This window comes from Chlamydomonas reinhardtii, chromosome 13 (assembly GCF_000002595.2).
Source record: "Chlamydomonas reinhardtii strain CC-503 cw92 mt+ chromosome 13, whole genome shotgun sequence".
NCBI classification, from domain to species: Eukaryota; Viridiplantae; Chlorophyta; class Chlorophyceae; order Chlamydomonadales; family Chlamydomonadaceae; genus Chlamydomonas; species Chlamydomonas reinhardtii.
Window position 1 is genome coordinate 5,134,841 of NC_057016.1, and position 22,087 is coordinate 5,156,927.

General features: G+C 64.8%; 1 protein-coding gene across 1 annotated transcript; it reads left to right on the plus strand.

The window, feature by feature from the left end:
* The first annotated feature begins 15 nt into the window (after positions 1 to 15).
* Positions 16 to 22,066, plus strand: CHLRE_13g607650v5 (uncharacterized protein). Its single transcript, XM_043069909.1, has 57 exons — positions 16 to 231; positions 407 to 545; positions 651 to 877; positions 982 to 1,436; positions 1,542 to 1,714; positions 1,856 to 2,072; positions 2,256 to 2,385; positions 2,489 to 2,656; positions 2,791 to 3,072; positions 3,162 to 3,217; positions 3,327 to 3,471; positions 3,615 to 3,776; positions 3,898 to 3,981; positions 4,096 to 4,197; positions 4,313 to 4,533; positions 4,650 to 4,905; positions 5,060 to 5,502; positions 5,589 to 5,957; positions 6,189 to 6,351; positions 6,505 to 6,834; positions 6,955 to 7,122; positions 7,224 to 7,372; positions 7,490 to 7,652; positions 7,773 to 7,931; positions 8,029 to 8,223; positions 8,336 to 8,860; positions 9,032 to 9,208; positions 9,337 to 9,546; positions 9,664 to 9,785; positions 9,913 to 10,222; positions 10,356 to 10,484; positions 10,598 to 10,887; positions 11,013 to 11,150; positions 11,275 to 11,633; positions 11,842 to 12,020; positions 12,182 to 12,541; positions 12,646 to 12,959; positions 13,067 to 13,282; positions 13,426 to 13,585; positions 13,684 to 14,959; positions 15,103 to 15,283; positions 15,378 to 15,725; positions 15,881 to 16,039; positions 16,155 to 16,299; positions 16,394 to 16,454; positions 16,587 to 16,891; positions 17,028 to 17,516; positions 17,658 to 17,786; positions 17,927 to 18,055; positions 18,222 to 18,328; positions 18,455 to 18,605; positions 18,754 to 19,595; positions 19,801 to 19,918; positions 20,068 to 20,229; positions 20,387 to 20,568; positions 20,733 to 20,796; positions 20,906 to 22,066. Exons 2-57 carry the CDS (start codon positions 449 to 451, stop codon positions 21,551 to 21,553), a joined length of 13,899 nt encoding a protein of 4,632 aa, XP_042917884.1. The 5' UTR covers positions 16 to 231; positions 407 to 448; the 3' UTR covers positions 21,554 to 22,066.
* Positions 22,067 to 22,087: the final 21 nt, after the last annotated feature.

The following is a 22,087-nucleotide window of genomic DNA, read 5'->3' on the forward strand; positions in this document are numbered from 1 at the left end:
GACGCATTATTTTAACTTGCAACGGCGGCAAAGACCTCGTCGGCAGGCAGTCAAAAGCAACAATTGACTCGGCGAACTCCTTCACCAACAAGCCTTGCACAGTGCTCATCTCTACCACGATACAGTCGATAATATGATACTGTTGCCTGACATAGTTTCAGGCACTTCTTACCGCAGAAGTTATGGAGGACCTTCAGCAGCAGCGTCGGTCTTGGCCTGAAACGCGCTAAGGCAGGTGCAACACATGTGGCTGCAATGGGGATGAGGGGCTGGTAGGGCCGAAACAGTCGAGGACCTAGGCCTCGCCATTTTGGGGCCACGGTCAGAGCAACGCGCTTGGTCGGACAAAGGCCTTTGCAACGTCAATTGCCTACATACCCCATGAATGCACTGCGCATATGCACAGGGAGACAAACAGAACTCCCAGTCGAGCGCGCGACTCTGGCGGATGGCTCAGTACGTGAACAGCCGTCTGGCCCCCGGCGTGCGGGAGGATCCGCGCCTGGTGCGGGAGTCCTTGGACGTCCGAGCTAGTGCAGCCGTGGGTAAGTGGCTTGGAGCACATAGAGGCTCAGCGTCTCCTTGTGGAGCTGTGGTGGCTGGGGGAGTGGAAGGCGTCCGGGCACTTATACCGGCAGTTTGCTTCGCAGGTCGGCCTACAACTGCGTCTGCCGGCAACTGGGTCCTGGAGCCCATCACGTTTGAGGGCCGTCCCTACCTGGTTGACCGGCGCACTGCGGCCGTGTATGCGGACACCAATGAGGACCAGTACCCGGAACTGGTTGGCAAGTGGGTGGACGGCCGCGTGGTGCTGCGCGGCCGCAACGTGGTGGTGGACCTGTTCTCCAGCCTGGACCGATACCTGCGCGAGCAGAAGGTGCGTCGCTACTGCACTTATCTGCCGGAATGGGACAAATTACTTCAGCAGCCTTGCTCCTGAATGGCCCCGTCACACATGAGCATGCTGTTTCCCGTTGACAGGTTAAGTTCTCGGACCTATTCAACAGCTTTGACACGGACCGCAGCGGCACCCTGGAGATCCGGGAGCTGGCTCAGCTGGTGAAGCAGCTGGTGCCGGGCGTGACGGTCGCGGAGGTCAAGTACATCATGGCTATGCTGGACAGCAGCGGGGACGGGTCTGTGACGCAGCAGGAGTTTCTGTCGGCGGCTAAGGCGTCGCTGGACGCAGCGCGGCAGCTGGCGGCAGAGCGGGGCATGGGCAACGCGGCAACGGCGGCCTCGCAGGTTCAGACAGCCCTGAGGGCTGTCACCGACTTCCTGCGCCAGAACCGTGTTAGCGCACGTGCGGCCTTTGAGAGCTTTGACACGAATCGCAATGGTCGCTTGGAGCCGCGTGAGCTGGCGCGCTTCTTTGCTAAGACGATTCCAGGGCTGACAGAGCCGCAGCTGCGATACCTGCTGGCGCACATGTACGAGTGAGTGGGGCTTCGAATGGGCTGCGTATGCATTCAGAAGAGCGCTTGGTTGCAGTTGCCAAACATCTAAACACGCCCATTTGGGTCGCTGTTACTACCATCCAGGATGGACGTCAACGGCGACGGCACGGTGTCGTTCGAGGAGCTGCTGCATGCGCTGCGTGCGGCGGACGTGACGCGCGCCGGTGCCGGCAGCCCGGCCGCCGCTCAGTTCGCAGCGCCGGGTGCCGCTGGCAAGCCCCCCATGTCGCGCCAGATGACCATTGCTGCCATGCCTGGTGCGTCATGTACTTGGCTGTGGGCAGCTTGCAGCGTTCCCCAGAACAACATGCGAGGGCAGTCCAGTGGCGTTACGTCTTGCCGCGTCCGTCACATGCCAGTGTGCGCTGCCCCACGTCCCTTGTCCGGTACCTCCGCAGGTGGGGAGCAGTGGGTGCTGCAGGACGTGCGCGACCCCAACACCGGTGCCTACCTGAAGCTGGACCCGGCCACTGGGTTGGTATACCAGGAGCCAGTGCCGGGCGAGTGGCCGCAGGTGGTGGGCGTGCAGGACAGCACAGGCGTGCTGCGCCTCACGCAGCGGCGTGATGACGGGGGTTTGTTCGCGGCGCTGGACGCCTATCTGCGCACCAGCAAGTGGGTACAGGGCAGGGGGTGGGGCATTGAGGCAGGGAAAGGAGGTGGCGCTGGACGCAGTGAGGGCGTGGTATGGGATGTGTTGAATTTTATCCAGCTTGGATACCATACGCGTCCCATCTCTGTGAATTGCGCTAGGCGGCTTACTGACATGGCCACCTGTGCCTTCCCTTGCCACCCCAGGGTTAAATTCCGGGACATGTTTGACCACTTCGACGCCGACCGCTCCGGCCAGCTGGACATGGCGGAGCTGCGGCAGCTGGTGGCCACCATCCTGCCCGGCTTTACGGAAGGGCAGCTCAACTACTTCCAGGTGCGGAGGCGGGCGGTCCTGGCACTTGGCAGGGCGCGGTGCTGTTCCCAGCCATGGTCATAGTGTTGATTTTACTCGGGCACACGGTGTGCCCCGGTTGCAGGCCCTGCTGGACATCAACGGCGACGGCGGCATCAGCTTTGATGAGATGATGGGGGTGGCAAAGGAGTGCCTGGCAGCGGAGCGGGCCGCCAGCGCCAGTGGCGGGCAGCGCGACCCCTCAGTCAAGCAGGCGCTTGATCGCTTCCAGGCATACCTTCTGCAGTATTCGGTGCGTGAACGCGCAAGTGCAGTAAAAGGTAGCATAAAGAGGCGCGTGTTTAAAGGAAGCTATTACGACATCATCCCGACGGCTTCATGTGACTGACGACTCTAAGGTTCGCCTTCATTCAATGCCGCCCACAGACCATCGCCATTCAGCACTTCGAGGCGGCGGACCGCGGTCGCCGCGGTGCGCTCAAGTTCCCCGAGTTCGCGGGCTTCCTGCAGAAGCTGATGCCCGACCTGCGGGAGAACCAGCGCCGCGCCATTCTGTCCTACCTGTACGCGCAGGACATCGACCAGAGCGGCATGATCAGCTGGCAGGTGCTGGCGCGCTTCATGCGAGTGCCGCAGATCGCGCAGCTGGCCTCCGCCTCAACCGCAGCCGGCGGTGCGGGCAGCGGTCGAAGCACGCCCGTGCAAATGGTGAGGCGGGCAGGGCGCGTGGACATGCAACGTCAGGCTTGTAGCCATACTTCTCATGCTGGCCGACACAATTTGTTTCCCTCTGACAGGCATCGCCGGGCCTGCGCCGTGCAGCTACACAGGCGCATCGCGTCACCTTCGAGGGGTAAGCATTTAATGTTATCTCAGGCCTGCAAAACGTCGAAGAGGCCCAAGGCGTTGCCGCCGGTTGTGCTGGGTTAAGTTAGCTGAACTTGCCTTACCTCGCTGCGCAGGGACACCTGGCAGCTGGAGGAGGTGTCGTGGCGCGGCCAGCCCTACCTCATCGACCGCCACACCAACCGCGTCTACCAAGAGGCCCAGGCCGGCGGCTGGCCGCGGCTGGTGGGCGTCTACCGCAACGGAGAGGTGGTCATCCAGGTGGGCAGCCGCCGACGCTGTCACCGCACGTTTGAAGCACGTGGCATGAGCAATGACGCGCATGCCCGCAGGAATTATGAGAAGCAGCTCCTATCAAACAGGTTGGAGGATGTTACATGCGCCTACTCTTCTCCCTTATGCAGGACCGCGCCATGGCCCAAGCCCTGTTTGAGACGCTGGACACGTACCTGAAGCAGAACCGCATGAAGTGCCAGGAGGTGTTCGCGCACTTTGATAAGGGCGCCAAGGGCTACCTGGAGCCGGCGGAGCTGGGGCAGCTGGTGCAGCACTTCCTGCCAAACCAGGTGCGCAGCGCGCCACCTCCTGTTGCCCCGCCTCCCAAGTGCTGATGGGACTCCCTTGTGCAAGGTTGCCTTGCTTGACTGTGGTGCTGGTGTTTGCGCGCCTCTCCACTGCCTGCTGCAGGTGAGCGCCGGCGACGTCAAGTACTTCCAGGTGATGGTGGACCGCAACCACGACGGCCAAATCACCTACGCCGAGTTCCTGGAGGTGAGCCGCTGGAAGGTGCTGCTGTGCAAACTGCGCTTCAAGCTCCGTAAACGGGCTGTGTGTACGAAGACGCTGTACCTACTGTCTCGTCCCGCTGGCTCCGCCCCGACACAGGCTGCCAGGAGCTCCCGCGCCGAGGAGCAGGCGGCGCGTGAGCGCAGTATTGACGCCCGCACGGCCCTGCAGCTGGTGTCTGAGTACATCCGCACCTCCGGGGTGAGAGCCTGAGATATAGCTTATGGAGTCCCGCTGCATGTGGCAACGCCGCATGTGGGGCAGTGCGTGACATGGCCTCCTGCGCACCCTTGCCTTTACTTCGTGTGCCGCACAGACCGAGGTGCGGGCCGCCTTCGGCCGCTTCGACTCCAACCGCAATGGGCTACTTGAGCCTCGCGAGCTGGCCCAGATGCTGCGCACCACCATCCCCGGCATCACCGACCAGCAGCTGCGCTACGTGTTGGCGCACCTGCACGGCTTCGACCTGGACGGTGACGGCTGCCTGTCGTACCGCGAGTTCTGCATCGCCATGCGCGCCGTGGACGTACGCAAGGGGTGAGCCGCAGAGCGCTGCAGCACCTGCCTAAACGTGTGTCCGCTTTGTCTTGCATCTACCCTTCTAACGTCCTTGCCCTGCTCTGGCCCATATTCGGCTATTCCATCCCTCACAGCACCAGCAGCGGCCGCGAGGAGCACCTGCATGGCGACTTCATGCGCAGCAAGAGCGTGGTGATGGGGCCCGGCACGCAGCAGGCGGCCCTGGCGCGCACCGCCACTGCGCGCTCCTACGAGACTGAGGCGGACATGGAGTGGCCGCTGCAGGAGTTCGCCTACAACGGCCACACACTGCTGCTGGACACGCGCACACAGCGCGTCTACTTCTCGCCAGACGGCCGCAGCTGGCCGCAGCTGCTTGGCAGGCTGGATGTGAGTTGTCAGGGTTATTATGGGGCCATGGGATGTGTGTTGTGGGATCGTTACATGCATTTGAGTCCATGGACGCTAGGGCATAGCAGGGTCGCTCCACATACCTCTACCTACACCTCGCTTTAACGCTAAATGCGTTTCCATGCGCCTACAGAACGGGCGCGTGGTGCGCATGGCCGACCTGCGCCCCAACGAGCTGTGGACGCGGCTGGACACCTACCTGCGCACCAACAAAGTTAAGCTGCAGGAGCTGTTCGCCGCATACGACACCGACCGCAGCGGCAACCTGCGCCCCAAGGAGCTGGGCCGCCTCATCCGTGACCTGCTGCCGGACGTGGGCCGCGCCGAGCTGCACTACTTCCTGGCGATGATGGACGCCAATGGGGATGGGGCCGTGTCCTATGAAGAGTTCTTGACGGCGGCACGCGACAGTCTCAAGGCCACGCAGCAGCTGTCGGGCGTGACGGGCGGCGCTGGCGCGCAGAGCGGCCTGTCCTTCCCGCCCGACGTGATCTCGGTGCTGGAAGAGCTGTCGGCGCGGCTAGCGGAACAGCCCGCGCTGGCCAAACGCATCTTCACGCAGGCTGACACCAACGGGTGAGTGATTCAACCGTGTGCGGGAGCAGTTGAGTTAGTAGCGTCAGCATGCCAACTAAATTTCCCCCTGTTGTACGCCCGCACAGGGATGGTACGCTTGACTTTGGTGAGGTGGGCAAGTTCCTTCGCTCGCTGATCCCGGACCTGGGCGCTCGGCAGCTGCAGTACGTGATGAGCTACATGGCGCAGCTGGACATCAACGGCGACGGCGTGCTGTCCTTCAGCGAGGTCATGACGGGGCTGCACGCCTGGGAGCCGCGAGGCCCCAACGGCGTGTCCTTCGACCGCGCCTTCAACGCGCCGCCCGTGCCGCGCAACGTGCTGGAGGCAGTCAGCGGCGCCAACAAGCAGCTGCACCGCTCCGTGTCCAACGTGCTGCTGCAGGCGCGCAGCGTGGCGGGCGGCAACGCGTCCGCCTACACCACCAAGTGGGAGCTGCAGGAGTGGCGCTTCCGGTGCGTGTGGTGCAAGGACATTGATGACCATTGAGCATGAGCATGTACACGGGTTCTAGTTCATGTGGCCCCGCTAAGTCCTTTGCGTCCGGGGGCTGATGACCATATGCCTGGCGGCATGGTCGTTGTATGCCTGTGTAGCGCGTCCTATCTCCCTGTTACACATCTTTTGCTGACTCGTCCCTTGGATGCCTTGGCCTTCCCTGTCGCACCCATGCGCGCTCCGCACAGCGGCACCACCTACCTGCTGGACCCGCTGACGAACATGGTGTACGCGGACGTGGCCGCCAGCGAGTGGCCGCAGCTGGTGGGGCGCAAGGTGGGCGAGGCGCTGCAGCCGCTCGACGGCTCAGCCACCATCACCTTCTTCCGCAACCTAGACAGTTACCTCAAGGTGAGCGCGGGCGTAGACAGGAATGGCAGCAAACACACAAGCCAAGGAACGTGCTTGCGTGTCATTTCGTCCCCTGCCATGTCCGGGAATGTCATTTCCAAAAACCACCAGTTGGGATTGGAGTAAACTACTCCCCCCCCTGCCCACCCGCAGGCCGAGCAAGTCAAGATCGGTCAGCTGTTTGCGGAGCACGACCGCGGCCGCAAGGGCTACCTGGACCGCGCGGAGCTGGCGCAGCTGGTGCGGCGCGTCATGCCCGAGGCCACGGACGCACAGATCCGCTTCCTGGCCTGTGTGCTGGACGAGAACAACGATAAGGTGGTGACGCAGCAGGAGCTGCTGGGGGCGGCGCGCAAGGTAGTGGAGCTGCTGCAGCGCCAGTCGCGAGGGGCCGCCGGCGGAGCGGCTGGTGGCATCGGCGGTGCCAGCCCCGAGGCGGCGGCAGTGCTGGACCGCTTCACCCGTTACCTGCGTGAGAACCTGGTGAGAGCACCATGGGATATGGTCAGCTGACAAATGTGATGCTGACCAGTTGACCGTGCCAGATGCTTTGAATTAAAGCACCTGCTCTCCCTTTTGTCGCGTCCTGCGTGCTGGCTACAGGACCGTGCCCGCCAGCTGTTTGAGCGGCTGGACAGCCAGCGGCAAGGCTTCCTGGACTACGACGGCGTGGCGGACTTCTTCAGGGCGCTATCCCCCCGCATCAGCGCAGATGACCTGAGGTACCTGCTGGCGCAGGTGCACGTGTACGACGTGGATGGAGTGGGGCAGGTGAGAGGCCGTACGGACTCAAGGGCCGCAATCAACAGCGGTGGACAGCGCTGCCTGCCTTGCTGACATACTGAAATCTTGCTTGCACCTGGGCACTGAAGGTCACGTTCGCGGAGCTACTGCGGGCCATGCGCGCCGCCGACCTGCACAGTGCACGCGGCACGCACGCCAACTCCTGGGGTGCCAGGGGCCAGCGCGGCGCCGCGGCCTCCTACGACATGCCGTCCACCTGGCGCCTGGAGCCTTACAGGTGTGCGGTGCTGAGGGTGCTTCTTTGCCCGTTGACTGTGCAGCCTCAGGTCTGGGAGAATATCCAATGATAAACTTGCTTTGCTACTGCTGCCGCCTGTTCTTGAACGCCATACAGGTGGGGCGACCGGGAGGTGCTGCTGGACGCCGCCACACAGGTCGTGTACTCGCGCCCCACCGCGACGGGCGAGTGGCCGGTGCCGCTGGGCCGCCTCACCACTACTGCCAACGGCCGGCAGGCTGTGGTGGCGGTGCAGAGTGACGCGTACATGTTCTTCAAGGTGCGACTAGAGCCCTGACAATTGTTGACGGGCCAACCTGTTACTGTTTGAAGTTGCGGCAGGGTTTCTTTTGTGGCATCCCAGAAGGCGCAGCCCTGACGCTTTCCCGTTCACCTGCAGCGCCTGGATACGTACCTCAAGGACCAGAAAGTGCGGCTGCGGCAGCTGTTTGACGCGGCGGACGCGGACCGCAGCGGCGCACTGGATGGCCAGGAGATCTCCAGGCTCATCAGACACGTCATGCCTGATGCCAGCGTGCCGCAGATCAACTACTTCTTGGTGGGTCCTATCAAGAGACATTGCAAGCTGACTGGAAGCCATGGCCAATGATGTACCTTTGCCAACCCCTGTTCCACATGCCCCACATACCACACAGGCCATGATTGACGTGGACGGCTCCAACCGCGTCACGTACGAGCAGCTGCTGGAGGTGTGCCGCCAGGGCGTGAAGGCGGAGAACGACATGGCCGGAGACATGAGCGGCCTCACGACGGAGGCAGCCGCCACCCTGAAGCGCCTCAGTGACGCACTGGCGAGGGACCGCAACGGTGCCGTGCAGCTTTTTCGCCAGGTGTGCCCACAATATTTGAATGGGCCATGTCTCATCTGCCTCTCGATGTTCCACGTAAGCCTCTGTTCGAGTCACTTCTCTAACCGTACGCTGGGTCTGTTCCTGCCGCTAGGCCGACCGTGACGGCAGCGGGCGGCTGGAGCCTCGCGAGGTGGCGGCGCTGCTGCGGCGCATCAACCCCAACCTGCGGCCCGAGGACCTGCGCATGGCGGTGGTGGTCATGTTCCGCAGCATGGACCACAACGGCGACGGCACACTCAGCTTCCAGGAGTTCATGTGCGCCCTACGTGCTGTGGAGCTGCAAACGCCCGACCGCACGCTGCAGGCCGGCACCTGGGGCACTGCTGGTCGGGGCTACGCGGGCGCCGGCGCGGTGGCGGTGGCGGGCCGGCCTGCCGCCCGCGAGGCTATCCTGACCAGCCTTGACCTGGAGGAGGTGGGCATCCAGGGTCAGCGCTACCTGTACAGCCGCTATAACAACACAGTGTACGAGGCCATAGCGCCCGGGGCGCAGGTGGCCTGGCCCAAGGCGCTGGGTGTGTACGACCAGGGCACAGGCGGCGTGTTCCAGAGGGGCGCCGTGGCCTCCTCCGCGCAGCTGTTCACCGCACTGGACAACTACCTGCGCACGGCCAAGGTGCGTGACAGCCCACAGGGGGATGAGGGGGCCCATGAGCCGTGCACCTGCCATCAATCCAAGTCGTGGGTGGTGTAAAGGCGCATAGCCGAGCCCCACCTCATGATTGTCAGTACCCACCCATCGTAGCCTGACTTGCTTGCCCTTGCCCCCTGTGTGTTGCTGTCCCAGGTCAAGTTCCATGACCTGTTCCTGCACTATGACGCCGACCGCTCTGGCCGCCTGGAGCCGCGCGAGCTGGGCCGCCTGGTGGGCGACCTGCTGGGGCCGCAACAGGCAACCGACTCCGACGTGGCGTACTTTGTGTGCATGCTGGACCTGGACGGAAGCAGGAGCGTCACGGAGCAGGTGCGTGGGCACGCATGTGCACCATGGCTTTTTTCCTGAAATGTTTGTGCCCGGGTCTCCGTCATGTTTCAGTGCACTCGTATCCTTGCTTGACCTTGCATTAGCACGCTCTGGGGTCGTCCCCACAGGAGTTCTTGACGGTGGCCAAGGAATTCATATCACTGGAGAAGCGCGCGGCGGAGTGGGGCAGCCCCGTGGGCGAGGAGGTGCGGCGCTGCCTGGACTCGGCATCCAAGTACCTGAACGCCGACAAGGAGGGCGCATACAACATCTTTGTGACGCACGACACAGACCAGGACGGCCGCCTGACGCTCATGCAGATTGGCAAGCTCATGACGGTGAGGCAGGGCACGACGATATGCGCGATTCCGCAATACAGCAATCGTTTGACCTCTCACTTTCTCCAAGTATCGCTACATCATGATAATGTGGCCCTTCTTCAATGCGCAACGCAGGACCTGTTGCGCGGCCAGCGCGCCGCGACGCGGCAGCTGCACTACCTGCTGACACACGCACACAGCTGCGACATTATGAAGCAGGGCCGCTTCACGTTCAATGAGGTCCTCATCGCCTTCAGGTGAGCGGGCGCCATTTCATGCAGCATCGTGAGTTCATAAGTGAGCACATACTGGTCTGGTTCCAAGGCTTCTGATTTCATTCAGAATCAATCACTCCTCCTCGGATCACCCTCCTTGAACTCACAGGGCCATCCCTTGCCGCTACCCCGGTGGCTCGCTGCGCCCCGGTTTCGCGGTGGCGGCCCGAGGCGCCGCCCCGCTTTCAGCCTTCTCCCAGCTGGAGGCGTTCCAACACAACGGACTCACCCTCTACCGCGACCCCGACACCGGCCTGGTGTACAGCATGGTGGACGACCGCCGCTCCGCGCCGCACCTGGAGCTGGCAAACTTCCGCACCAGCCCCGGCCGCACCGGCACTGTGCTGGGCGGCGGCCGTGGCGGCAACCCTGCAGAGCGCCTCTTTGTGGCCCTGGACGCGGCGCTCAAGGAGCAAAGGGTGGGTTGAGGTGTACTGGCCGCCATGCATGCTATCCTGCATCTTATACCCAGCCTGTAATTACCAGCTGTCTGGGTCGGCGTCTGTGAAGGTACCCTGCAACGCCTGTGTTACCCGCTGCGTCCACGTGCAGGTCCGGCTGCGCGACGTGTTTGACCGCTATGACACCAACCGCTCCGGGCGGTTGGAGATGCGCGAGGTGGGCCGCCTCATCCGGGACCTGGTGCCGGACGCCTCAGACGCCGACATCCGATACATCTTGGTAAGGAGCAGGCTTGCATCTATCTGGTTATGGCTGGATACACTGAATGAAGTCTAGCACGCTGCAAAGCCTCACATCCGTTGAACGTGGCGGTCATTTCCACCGCTGCTCAGGGCATGCTGGACTACGACGGCGACCATGCGATCACGTTTGACGAGCTGGTGGCTGGGGTGAAGGAGATCTGGACGGCGGGCCGTGCGCTGGTCGGCCGCGGCGGCCAGAATGAGGTCGGCGTGATAGAGAAGCTACTGGAGCGCATTGCCGGCTACCTGCGTAGTCAGCGGGAGAGCGCGCAGGACACGTTCCTGCGTTTCGATACCAACGGCAACGGCAAGCTGGAGCCGCGCGAGCTGGCGCGCTTCATGCGGGCCTGCCTGCCCGAACTCGCCAGCATTGAAGTCAGGTGCGTGCTGCCAGGCAACAGCTCCGACAGGCACTTACTGCGCGCGTGCCGCTGCCAAGGCACCGCGCTGCTCACGTACAACTCATGCGCCTACTCTCGTTCTCCCCCAACCTCCCTACACCCAGGGAGCTGATCACCTACCTCCACTCACTGGACGCCAATGGCGATGGCGCCCTGTCGTTCACGGAGCTCAACCACGCGCTGTACGCCCTGGACCTGGGTCTGCCGGACGGCCGCCGTGTACGGGGCCGATTCGTGCCCAAGTGAGTGGGCACAGCCCGACGTGCCTTGCACGACACAGCTGTATGCTTGGGCGGACATGAATGCTCACTGGCCCCAACAGATAAAAAAAACCTGTTCCAACTTGTCACCGATGTTGCAATTCAGGACGGCTGGTTCCAAGGCGTCTCTGGGCCGCGGCGCGGTGCGTCCCTTCAATGACGTGCGCGACTGGCGGCTGGAGCCGTGGCACTGCGCCGTGGAGGGCCGCGACCTGTGGTTGGACCCCGTCAGCAGCCTGGTGTACCTGCCCACGGGCGGCGCAGCTGGTGCAGGTGCAGGCTCAGGCGGTCGGGACTACAGGGACAGGGACCGTGATCGCGATCACAGGGACCGGGACTTCAAGGACCGGGATGCTGGCAGGGGTCGGCCGGCAGCTGGCGACGCCGGCGAGGTGGGCGGCTGGCCGGTGCTGCTGGGCGCCCGGCTGCCGGACGGCGGGGTGCACCGCCTGGAGAGCACAATCAGTGAGTTACCGTATGCTGAAGCTTGCTGGAACGATAACTGCTTTCCTCGTCAAGGATCTTGGCTCACCATGCGTGTGACAGCATCCATCTGTCCTTAACGCTCTTGCTCAGCGCTTATCGCCCTTTTCTGAACCCCCACGTACACTGGTATCAGAATTGCTCGCGGGTGCTTATCACCTTGCCCAAACCCCCACATCGCACTCCCCAGGCGCTCGGTTCTTCGCGGCACTGGACCGCAAGCTTAAGGTGGAGCGGCTGCGGCTGGAAGACGTGCTGGGCGAGTACGACCGCGACGGCAACTCCGGGCTGGACGAGCGCGAGCTGGGCCGCCTGGCGCGCAACCTCATGGGCGAGGAGCTCAGCAGCCTGGGCGTCAAGTACCTCATGGTGGGAGTCGTTGGGAGAGGAGAAGTGGGCCGCACACTTGGCCGTGCAGCCTTTACTTTTGCAGCGAGCCCTATGGTCTCTTGAGCACGCTATTTTGCTTAAGTGCACCCAGCTTGCATATATTTGGCTTTATCTGAATCGTTACCGCTGCAACCCCCCAGGCCGCGCTGGACCTAGACGGCGACCGGCTGGTATCGCGTCAGGAGGTGGTGACCGTGTTCCAGCAGCTGGGGGCGGCAGGCACTCGTATCGCCGGCCTGGCCGAGCCGGGTGTGGTGGACCTGCTCAACCGGCTCAGCACTGCCGTGGCTCGGAACGTGCGCGCCGCCTGGGAGCGCTTCTGCCGCGCCGACAGCAGCAGCAGTGGCGCCCTGGAGCCGCGCGAGCTCAAGTGGTTCCTGGAGGGGCTGCTGCCAGGCTGCACGCCAGAGGACCTGCGCACTGCGCTGACCTACCTGCACCTGCTGGACGTGAACCAGAACGGCCGCCTGGAGTGGCGAGAGCTGCTCGTCGCACTGAGAGTAAGTGGATTGCGGAGGCTGCCCGAAGCTTGGCAACATGATAGATGGCGTACATGCAGTTTCATTCCCCTTGGGCTTCACTGAGTATGTGTGGTGCTTTGCAGGTCATCCCAGTGCGCACGCCCGCCGGTGTGCTGCGCCCGCCGCAGCCGCCCTTTCGTGTGCGGCGCGGCGGCTACAATGACCCGCAGTATGCACAGCAGCAGTCGCAGTACAACGACTACGACCGCCCTCGCGACGGCTATGACCGGGGAGAGTACCGCAGCGATGATGACCGAGGCCGCTATGACCGCGACCGGGGCGGCTACGACCGTGACCGCGACCGCCAGCGCTACAGCAGTGAAGGCGAGGTTGACGGCCGCCGCGGCCGTGGCGACCGGGACAGGGAGCGCGACCCGGCCGCCGCCATATCCGACCGGTAAGGAAGTATATGGCTGCTGAAGTGAGCCACTTGCAAAGTTACCCAAGCAAATTTGCCCGCGTGCTTGGGCTGGCGTTGAAGCTCTTGTTATTGTCCCACTGCAGCGAGTTCGTCATGGAGCTGCGCCCCGCGGGCGGCCGCAGCGCCAGTGCTGGGCGCCGCCGGAGCAGCTCTGACCACCGCGACCGCGACGCCGGCGGCAGCGGCGGCCAGCTGCGTGACCCGGACACCGCGCTGCTGTATTCGGCTCCGGATGTTGGTTATGGCAAGGGCGCCTGGCCGCAGCTGGTGGCGTATGACGACGCCCGCGACGGCAAGCGGTGAGTGCGTGCAGCCCATGAACCGTCCATATCGTACTTGCAACTGCATGCGTCCTTGCTTGTGCACCTCCACACTTATGCGTAGCAGTCATGCCTGAATGCGTGTCCTCCCACCCCGCCCATGGCACCGCGCACGCCCACAGGCCCGTTCCTCCTCTGCCTACGTGGCCTCTGCTGTTGGACCTGGAAGACGTGGCGCGGGCCGACCCCGACCACCTGGTGGACCTGGCGGGCAGGGCAGCAGGTGGCAGCAGCAGTCGCAGCAGGAGTGGCGGGTCGGGCGACACGCTGGACTCACGCGCGGTACGATGCCCTGTTCTTGGGGGCTCTGTGATTAGTACCTGTAACACCTGGCCATGGATGTGGCGCTTACCACTGTGTTAAATATGATGTGCATGTAGGCGGCATCTGTGCTGCTCAAAGCTGCGGGCGAGAGCGGCAGCCGGCAGCGGCCCGAGGCCTGGGTGGAGCCGCTGCTGCGCGGCATGATGGAGGTGATGCACGACCGCGGTGTGCGGGTTCGCAAGCTGCCCAAGGACGCCGAGGCGCTGGCGGCCGCGTACCGGCTGCTCACAGACGCCAGGGAGGGCACCGCCCTGCTGCGGGACGTGGCGGCCAGCCTGAGCCGCGAGTACCGGCAGGTGGTCAAGGCCATGCGTAAACGGGCCATACCTGACGACCGCAGCAGCCGTAGCAGCGGCACGGGCGGTGTCGGTGGGGGCGACGGCGCGCTGCTGCGACTGCCTGATGTGCGCGACATCCTGCAGGACTGCCTGCCCGAGGTGCTGGGCAGTCCTGATGCTGCCATGGCCGCGCTCCTGTACCTGCTGTACCACACCCCGCACTGCCTGGCCCGTGGCGGCCGCGAGCTGTCTGTGGGCTGGAAGGACGTGTTCAAGGCCTTCCGCGCCATCAAGTGCCGACACCCGGACGGCACCTCGCGTGTCGGCATGTGGGATGCGGAGGAGCTGGCGCGGCGTGAGGATGGCTCTCGCTCCGCCTCTGCCTCTGACTACTCCTCAGACCCCGAGCAACGCAGCCATAACCGGGCCAGCGGCGGGCGGCGTCGCTCCTCTTCTTACGGCGGCACAGGCCGCGACCGCGATGTCGCCGGCGACTACAGCGGCAGTGGGGGCGGCCGGCGCCACCGGCACCACCCCCGCCAGCCGCAGCCCACCGAGTATGACCGCTATTATGACAGCCGTGACTCACGCGGGCACCATCACCACCACCGGCACTCCTCGCCCGGGCACTGGGACGTGCGGGCGGCCGGCGGCGTGCCGTACCCGCCGCAGTACGGACCCCACGGCTACCTTGTGGACCCCCACATGGACCCCGAGGCCGTGGCTGCTGCGGCTGCAGCCATGGCGGGTGGCGGCTTGGACCCGGCTACTGCTGCGGCGCTGCAGCAGGCGGCCAAGCTGGGCCGCAAGCTCAGCTACAGCGCTGCACACGCTGCAGTGTCGCCCGCTGAAGACCCGGCGGTGGCGGCTGTGCGCAAGCGCATGGCCAGCGACCTGCGCATGTCGAAGGCTGTGGCCAGCCCCTCCGCCCGCCGCCTGAACCTGAGCCTGCGCGAGCTGTCGCGGCGCAAGGTGCACCCGGAGCGGCGGGTGGTGAACCTGGAAGCGTACACGGCACCGGACGGCAAGCATTACAGCCTAGATCCCGCCACAGGTGAGAGCGGGGCATATTACGCACAGGGCGCAGGAAGGGAAGATGTACAGACAGCATATGCGCTACTAATTACATACCGAACTCGACTGCATTCCCCATGTTACATACTTGAATTTCTATGTACCGGTATCCCCTCCCCGCAGGCCTGGTGTACTATCTGACGGCGGGCCAAACGGACGAGTACCCCGAGCTGGCCGGCAAGCTGCGGCCCAGTGGCGAGCTGGTGCTGGGCGGCGGCAGCAGTGCGCCGCTGCAGGCCGTGTTCGACTCACTGCGCAAGCTGGACGAGTCCATGCTGGTGCAGCTGTTCAAGGCATACGACAGGTGAGAGTCCCTGATGCTTTTATGGGCCCTGGGGTAAGTCGCCGTATTGAGTTTGAACTTAATTCGTAGTGTGTTCCATGTTTCCCTGCTGCAGCAACAACAACGGCACGCTGGAGCTGAAGGAGCTCATGGCGCTGCTGCGGGACGTGGCGGGGCTGCCGTACGCGGAGGCGGGGCTGGTGCAGGCGCTGCTGGATGTGGACCTCAGCAACACGCTCACACTCAAGGAGTGGGTGGAGGGCATCCGCGCCTCCACAGACTCGCTGGATGCAGTGGCCACCGCATACATGGGTGGATACATTGGGGGCGCGGGTGGCGGCGGCGGCGTGGGCGTGAGCCGGGCCCAGCGCGCTGCGCTGACGGTGCTGGCTGCTGTCAGCGCGCAGGTGGCGGCGGACCTGGAGGTGTTCTGGGCCGCATACGCCCGAGCAGACAAGGACGGGTGCGCGGTTGCGGGTGCAGGGGGGCTTGTGTATGCATTCGCAAGGCAAACGGGATGTATGCGTGAGAATGCAGTTTGCCAGGGGGCGTTTGGTGGCGGTTGATGCGCATCACCTTCTCACCTTCCCCCCTCTCCCCTCCTGTCCCGCTGTGCAGCAACGGCTACCTGGACGTGGCCGAGATGGCCCGCTTCTTCAAGGACCTGTTCCGCGACATGCCGCCCTACGACCTCAGGCTGCTGGTGGCGCACTGCTTCACCGCAGACCTGGAGAAGGACGGAATGGTGCGGCCAGACGAGCTGCTCCAGCACCTCAGGTGGGCGGGGGGGGGGGGTGCAGGATAGGTCGCGTTGTCACTGGCCGTCTAAGCCCTTGTGGCTAGTTTCCCGCGCCGCAACACCAACCTGTTTGTACCTTGTCTGCCGGCACAGGGCCATCCCGCTCAAGGCTCCTAACGGCGTCACGCACCGGCCAGGCTTCCGTGTGCCAGCTGTGGGCGCGGGCCGCAGCGGCCTGATGGACTCCATCAGCACAGCCAACCGCAACGCGCGCTTCACATACGCCAGGAACCTATCGGTGGGTGTGCACATATGATGCTTGTTATGGTTAGCATCTTACAAGCGGCGATCCACCATGGCAACTGGCCAACCCTCAACCGCGGCTCGCACAGGTGGACGTGCCTGACAATGTGTCGGTGATGACGGAGCCGCTGGCCGCCAAGCTGCCGCAGGGTGAGCACATGCATGTATTGGCGAAGTCACAGCCCTTCCGCAATGACCGATTCCACCACCCAATGTCAACCCGCGCTCTCCGCCGCTGCGCATCCATGTCCAAGTACACATGCCCACGCCCACGACGCACAGGCCACGCCTTCCCGGCGTACCCTGCCTCGCCACTGGGCGCCGCCAGCCTCATGTCCCTGGCTGCAGGCATGCCCGGCACCCCTGCCGGCGCCGCCTCCCTGGCGGCCATGTCAGCGGCGGCTGGCGGGCTGCCGTACGTGCCCGTGCCTGTGCCCATGATGGGCGGGGCGGCGGGCATGCTGGGGCCTCTGGGCGGGCTGCCCGCCATGATGGGACAGCCGGGTGTGGGCGGCGTGGCGGCGCCTATCCAGGGCTTCCTGCTGCCGTACCAGCAGGACATGTACCAGGCACTGTACGACAGACTCGTAAGCGCAGCACAGCTGGCGTGTGTCGTACCCTGTTGGGCGTGAGCATTGGCCCCTATGACGTGGCGGCGGCGATGTGTGTGTAACCTGGAGGTATAGCATCCTTAGCCTGGACGATTCCCCCACCTCCTCGCAGGCGCACCGCTCCAGTGCCCACAGCGTGTCCTCCCGGCGCACCACACGCGCCTCCGACGGCGGCATGGCGCCGCCCCCTGTGGAGGACATCCACACGCCGCTGTCCTCGGACGGCGAGCCCGACGACACGGTGCCGCACCCGCACTACCCGCCGGACCCGGGCGCACTGGCCTACGACCACATGCCCTACGTGGAGCAGCCGCCGCCCACACACCGCCGTAGCACCTCCGGTCGCCGAAGCCGCTCCACGCACTCGGGCGTGTACGCGGGTTCGCAGGGCGGCCACAGCAGCTCCGGCGGTTACGGTGGAGCCGGCGGTTATGGGTACAGCGGCTATGACGCGTCTCAGGCCCCACCGCCGCCGCCGCCCCCCGAGGCCAGCCAGTACGACCAGCAGTACCGGGGCTCGCCGGGTCGCGGCCCGGTGCAGGGCGGCAGCGGCTTCGGCACCCTGATGGAGCTGCAGCGCGTGGTGGGGCAGTCCCCTGCGGTGAGTGGGGGCGTGCAGGTGCAGGTCACGGATGTAGAATAGGTTGACACGGTGGTGCGGTGGTGAGGTGGTTGGTTCTGTGTGTGCTTAGTACAGTACATTGGCACACATCCCGACGAGTGTCTCCCGGTGTGTTTACAGGCGTTCCGCGGCCATGTGATGGCGTATGCGAAGAAGGTGGCTGGCTCCCCGGGCGCTCGCAGCTCCTACAGCTCAGTGACGCGCGGGCCGGCCGTAATCTATGTGGTGCCGCGAGCGGCCCTGGGTCAGGTGAGGGCGTGCAGGGAGCCCTGTGGCGCCCTATGCTTCTGATGCGCGTTGTGCCCCTCACTGCCGTCCCCGTGCCGTTCACGTCTCTCACACCCAACAATTCCGGACCCCTATCACCTTTTGTTACGTTGCCCCTGCAGCTGGTGAACCGCATCTACCCCGGCCTGCGCGAGCCGGAGCTGCGCTACACCACCGACCTGCTGGCCGCCTGCCTGCCCTTCAACACCGCCAGCTACACGGAGGAGGACCTGGGCTTCGCCATTCGCCAGGTTAGGACTTGGCCTGGGGCAGCCAGCTCCCATGCGGACATACAAACACAAACAGTATATACCAGACTGATGTTCGAGTAGGGGTTTGCACCGCGCCCTGCGCATGCTGGGCTTTGCATAATCGCCTGCCTTCCTGAGCCTGGACTGGCGTCTTCGTGCCCTGCAGGGCGCCTCCGTGGAGCGTGCGGTCGCAGAGCGGCGCCTGCCCCAGGACGTGGCGGCGCTGGCGGCCCAGATGGCGGACGACGTCAACGGCAATGCAGCCTTCTCCAGGTGACCAGGATAGCCATACTTGGATGTACACCGTATGCAGGGCGTTGTCACACGCCCTTGTTCTTTTAGTATTCGCATGTTGGGACTGCGACTTTACCTGCCTACCGCACGGCCTCGCACACACAGGAACGCCTTCCGTGAGGCTGACCGCTACCGGCGCGGCTACCTTCCGCTGCGGGAGCACATGCGGTTACTGAGCCGGCTGGCCTCAGTGCCGCCGCACGCACAGGCCTGGCTGGCGGCCGGATTGGCGCACTACGCCAAGGAGGCCATGGGGGTGAGTGGGCACACGGCGGGTGGTGCGGCCGCAAACCCTCACGGGGCCGTTCTGTGCTTGTTGCTCGAAACGTCAAGCACCTGTTTGATCGTCTTGGCTGCGCGCCTGCCTATTGTCATGCCCCTGCCTGTCCCGGCCTCCTCCGCAGGGTGCGGCCGACATGACGTACGCGGAGCTGGGGGTGGCGCTGACAGCGCTGTCGCGGCCGCTGGGACCACCCCAGGCGCCCTACGTGGACCCGTCCGGTGCGGCCTACCCCTACACCGCTCCCAGCCACCCCTACAACGCGCCCTTCGGCCCCGACCCCGCAGGCTATGGCAGCGCGGGCGGTGCCTGGGGCGCGCCCGGTGCGCAGGCTCGGGGTCTGTCGCCCTACGACCAGCAGCCCTACGGCCAGGCGCCGTACGGCCAGGCGCAGGGCCCGTACCAGCAGGCCCCGTATGGCCAGCAGCCCTACGGCTATCAGGCTGACCCGCGCTTCCCAGATGCCAGGTCCATGCCTCCCTCACCCGGCGGCGGCCCAGCATACGGCCAAGGATATGGCCAGGCACCGGCGGGCTACCCACAACAGCAGCCGCCACCAACCGGATATGGACCCCCAGTCCCTGGGTACGGGAACCAAGCCCCCGGCTACGGGCCCCCTTCACCCGGTTATGGGCCCCCGTCTCCGGGCTACGGGCCGCCTTCGCCTGGTTACGGTGCCGCACCAGCACCCGGGCCCTACAACTCACCACCGCCAGCTGTCCCAGGCTACCAGCAGGCTCCAGGGTTCTACAACAGCCCGCCCTCGCCCTTCAGCCCGCCTGCCGGCCCAGGGGGTTACGGCGCCACCGGTACCTACAGTGAGCCGGGCAGCCCCAACGGCCCCGGCTACGGCCACGCCTACCCGCAGGTGCCGCCCGCGGAGCCCGGCGCCCTGGGTGGCTCGGGCACTGCGGGGTCGGCCTACTACATGTGGACGCACTCCAACCGGCAGGCGGTGCTGCAGAAGTGAGTGCTGGTCAAGCGGCCTTGCGGTGGAGGCGCGCGCAAAGCCAGCTGCTGTTGCACATCCTGTACTGCTCGTGAGGTTTAAGCCACCAGTAAGCTCCCTCCCGTTCTTCCGCCCTAAGTATCCATCATCCGGCTTGTGCACGTAGTATTGCACTGTCCCTCACATCCCTAACCCCACGCCTTCACGCGCCCTGTGCTGCAGGCACATGTCTGAGGTGATGAAGGGGCGTGTGCTCGAGCTGGACGTGCAAAAGGGCGCGCTGGAGAAGGAGACGGGTCTGCAGCACAAGATACTGGACCTGCAGACCAAGCTGCTGCAGGTAAGGCGTCACAATCGCAGTACGGTATTAATAAGATGGCAAGGCGAGGATGTGGTAGGCTGCCACGCACGTGGCGATTGCCTTTGTGCAGAGCGCCCATTGACAACCGTATGCCCACACCGCCATCCTCACCCATCCGCTCCCTCCAGAACGAAACGGCCCAGAAGGATGTCCTGGCCCTCATCCAGAGCTACACCACCGCGGGCACTCCGCCGGTCAGTGTGCAGGACATGGTGGGCCGCATCACCACCACACTCAAGGAGGCCATCCAGCTGGCCAAGGCGGGAGCGGCCACCGGAGGAGTGGCGCCGGTGAGTGGCAGGGGCTTGACCAGCCGCTATTGCAAGGCCGGCCCAGTCCAACTGCGGCTGGCGGGATGTGCTGCTGGCCCGTACTCAAGCTGCGGAGCTCCCTGTGCACGTCTGCTAACTGCCCATCTGCCGCTCCCTCCCCTGCCTCTGCCGCCAGCCTCCCGGACCGCCGCCTGCCGACTTTGACGCGCTGCTGGACGCGCTGACCAATGCGCGCTGGGTGAGCGGCCAGCCCGTGAGCCTGGACACACTGCGGGCGGCGCTGAACCTGAGGCGGGATGCCTTTGCACTGCGGCGGGCACACAACGCGGCCATGATGGAGCTGGAGGGCAAGAAGATGTGAGTGCAGTGTGGCGGTGCCTTGCCCGAGCCGCTGAGCGGCCTGCTGTTGCTGTGTACCGCGGCGTGTGTGATAGTGGCTGCAGCTCCGAGTGGGATGTGCTCTGTGGTGCAGGCAAAGTTGTTCTCACCTCTGGGTATCGTACCTTGCATTGCCCACACAGGGGAACACAGCTGGTGGGCCTGGAGGCACAGCAAGCCATGGCCATTCAGCTGCAGCTGCTGCAGGTGAGACGGGACAGTGAAAGTTCCTCACTTTCAGGCGGCTGTGGTGTTTGTGCCAGCTTTCTAAGGCTAATACGTGCTGGTGACCGCACCGTTCACCCTTCGTCCGCAGGCCCAGCTGCAGCGCCAGGCTCAGGAGCTGCAGCAGCGGCTGATGATGGAGGCGCAGATCATCGCGCGAGCCAACGCCGAGCAGCAGGGCGGTGCGGCGGGAGCTGCGGGCCTGCCGGGGTTGCTGCTGCCGCCCGCGCACGCCGGCAGCAGCGCCGCCATGATGGTGGGTCTGGACGGCGCCAGCCGCGCCGCGGCCGCACACGCCGCCGCCACACAGGCCGCCGCCGGCATCAGCGCCAGCACCGCGGCCCTGATGCAGGCCACCGTGGGCAGTGCCGGCTCACCCGTGGCGGGGCAGCTGCTGCCGCTGTCTCCAGGGGGCACCCCCATGATGGGCGGTGCGGCGCTGCCCGCGTACACAGTGGCCAGTCCGCACATGTCGCCCGCGTCCTCACCGCACCTGGGCGGGACGGCGGCGTCCATGATGATGATGACGGGTGGGTCGGCGCTGGGCGCAGTGGGCAGTCCACCGCTGGCGCTGTCACCGCGCACCTGGCAGATGGAGCCGGTGGGGGCCATGTCCATGCCTATGTCCGCGTCGCCCATGCGGCGGGCCATGGCCGTGTCCGGGGGTGGGGCTGCCACGGCGGCGTCAACCGGCCACCCTGTGGCTGGGGCAGTGTTTGCGGCGCCAGCACGGGACTGAGGGACGGAGAGGCGCGCGCGGTTAACATGGGCCGGGAATCGTCTTTTACAACTGCTGGTACCCGTGGCTTGACAGATGTTGACCCTGTGATCCTGGTCTGAGCTCGAATCTAAAGAGGTCACATTGGATACGCCCCCAGCGTGCTATGGACATCGCAATGTTCCATACCCAGTGAGCGTTGCGTGGGTGCGTAATATGATATGCCGACGAGTGGTATTGTTTAGTGAGCGTTGATTCTTCGGGAAAGCTTGATGGGCTCATATGGAGGCGCGAGCACAAACAATATATAATGATTCATGGTTGGACAAGGCAGACTGCTGAATAACTTCACTTGGCAACGGGAATCAACTTGTCAGCGGGGCGTTTTGCGGGAGCCCCCTGCTGCTGCCGTATGCCGGCATTGTGGCGGGTGACAGCGGTGGCCACGTCCTCATCCCGGTATGTGCCCCCGCCGGCGGACGAGGTGGACGAGGAGCCGCCCCGCAGCCGAGTCGTGCTGAATCCGCCCCACAACGTGCCGCCGCCATTGCCGCT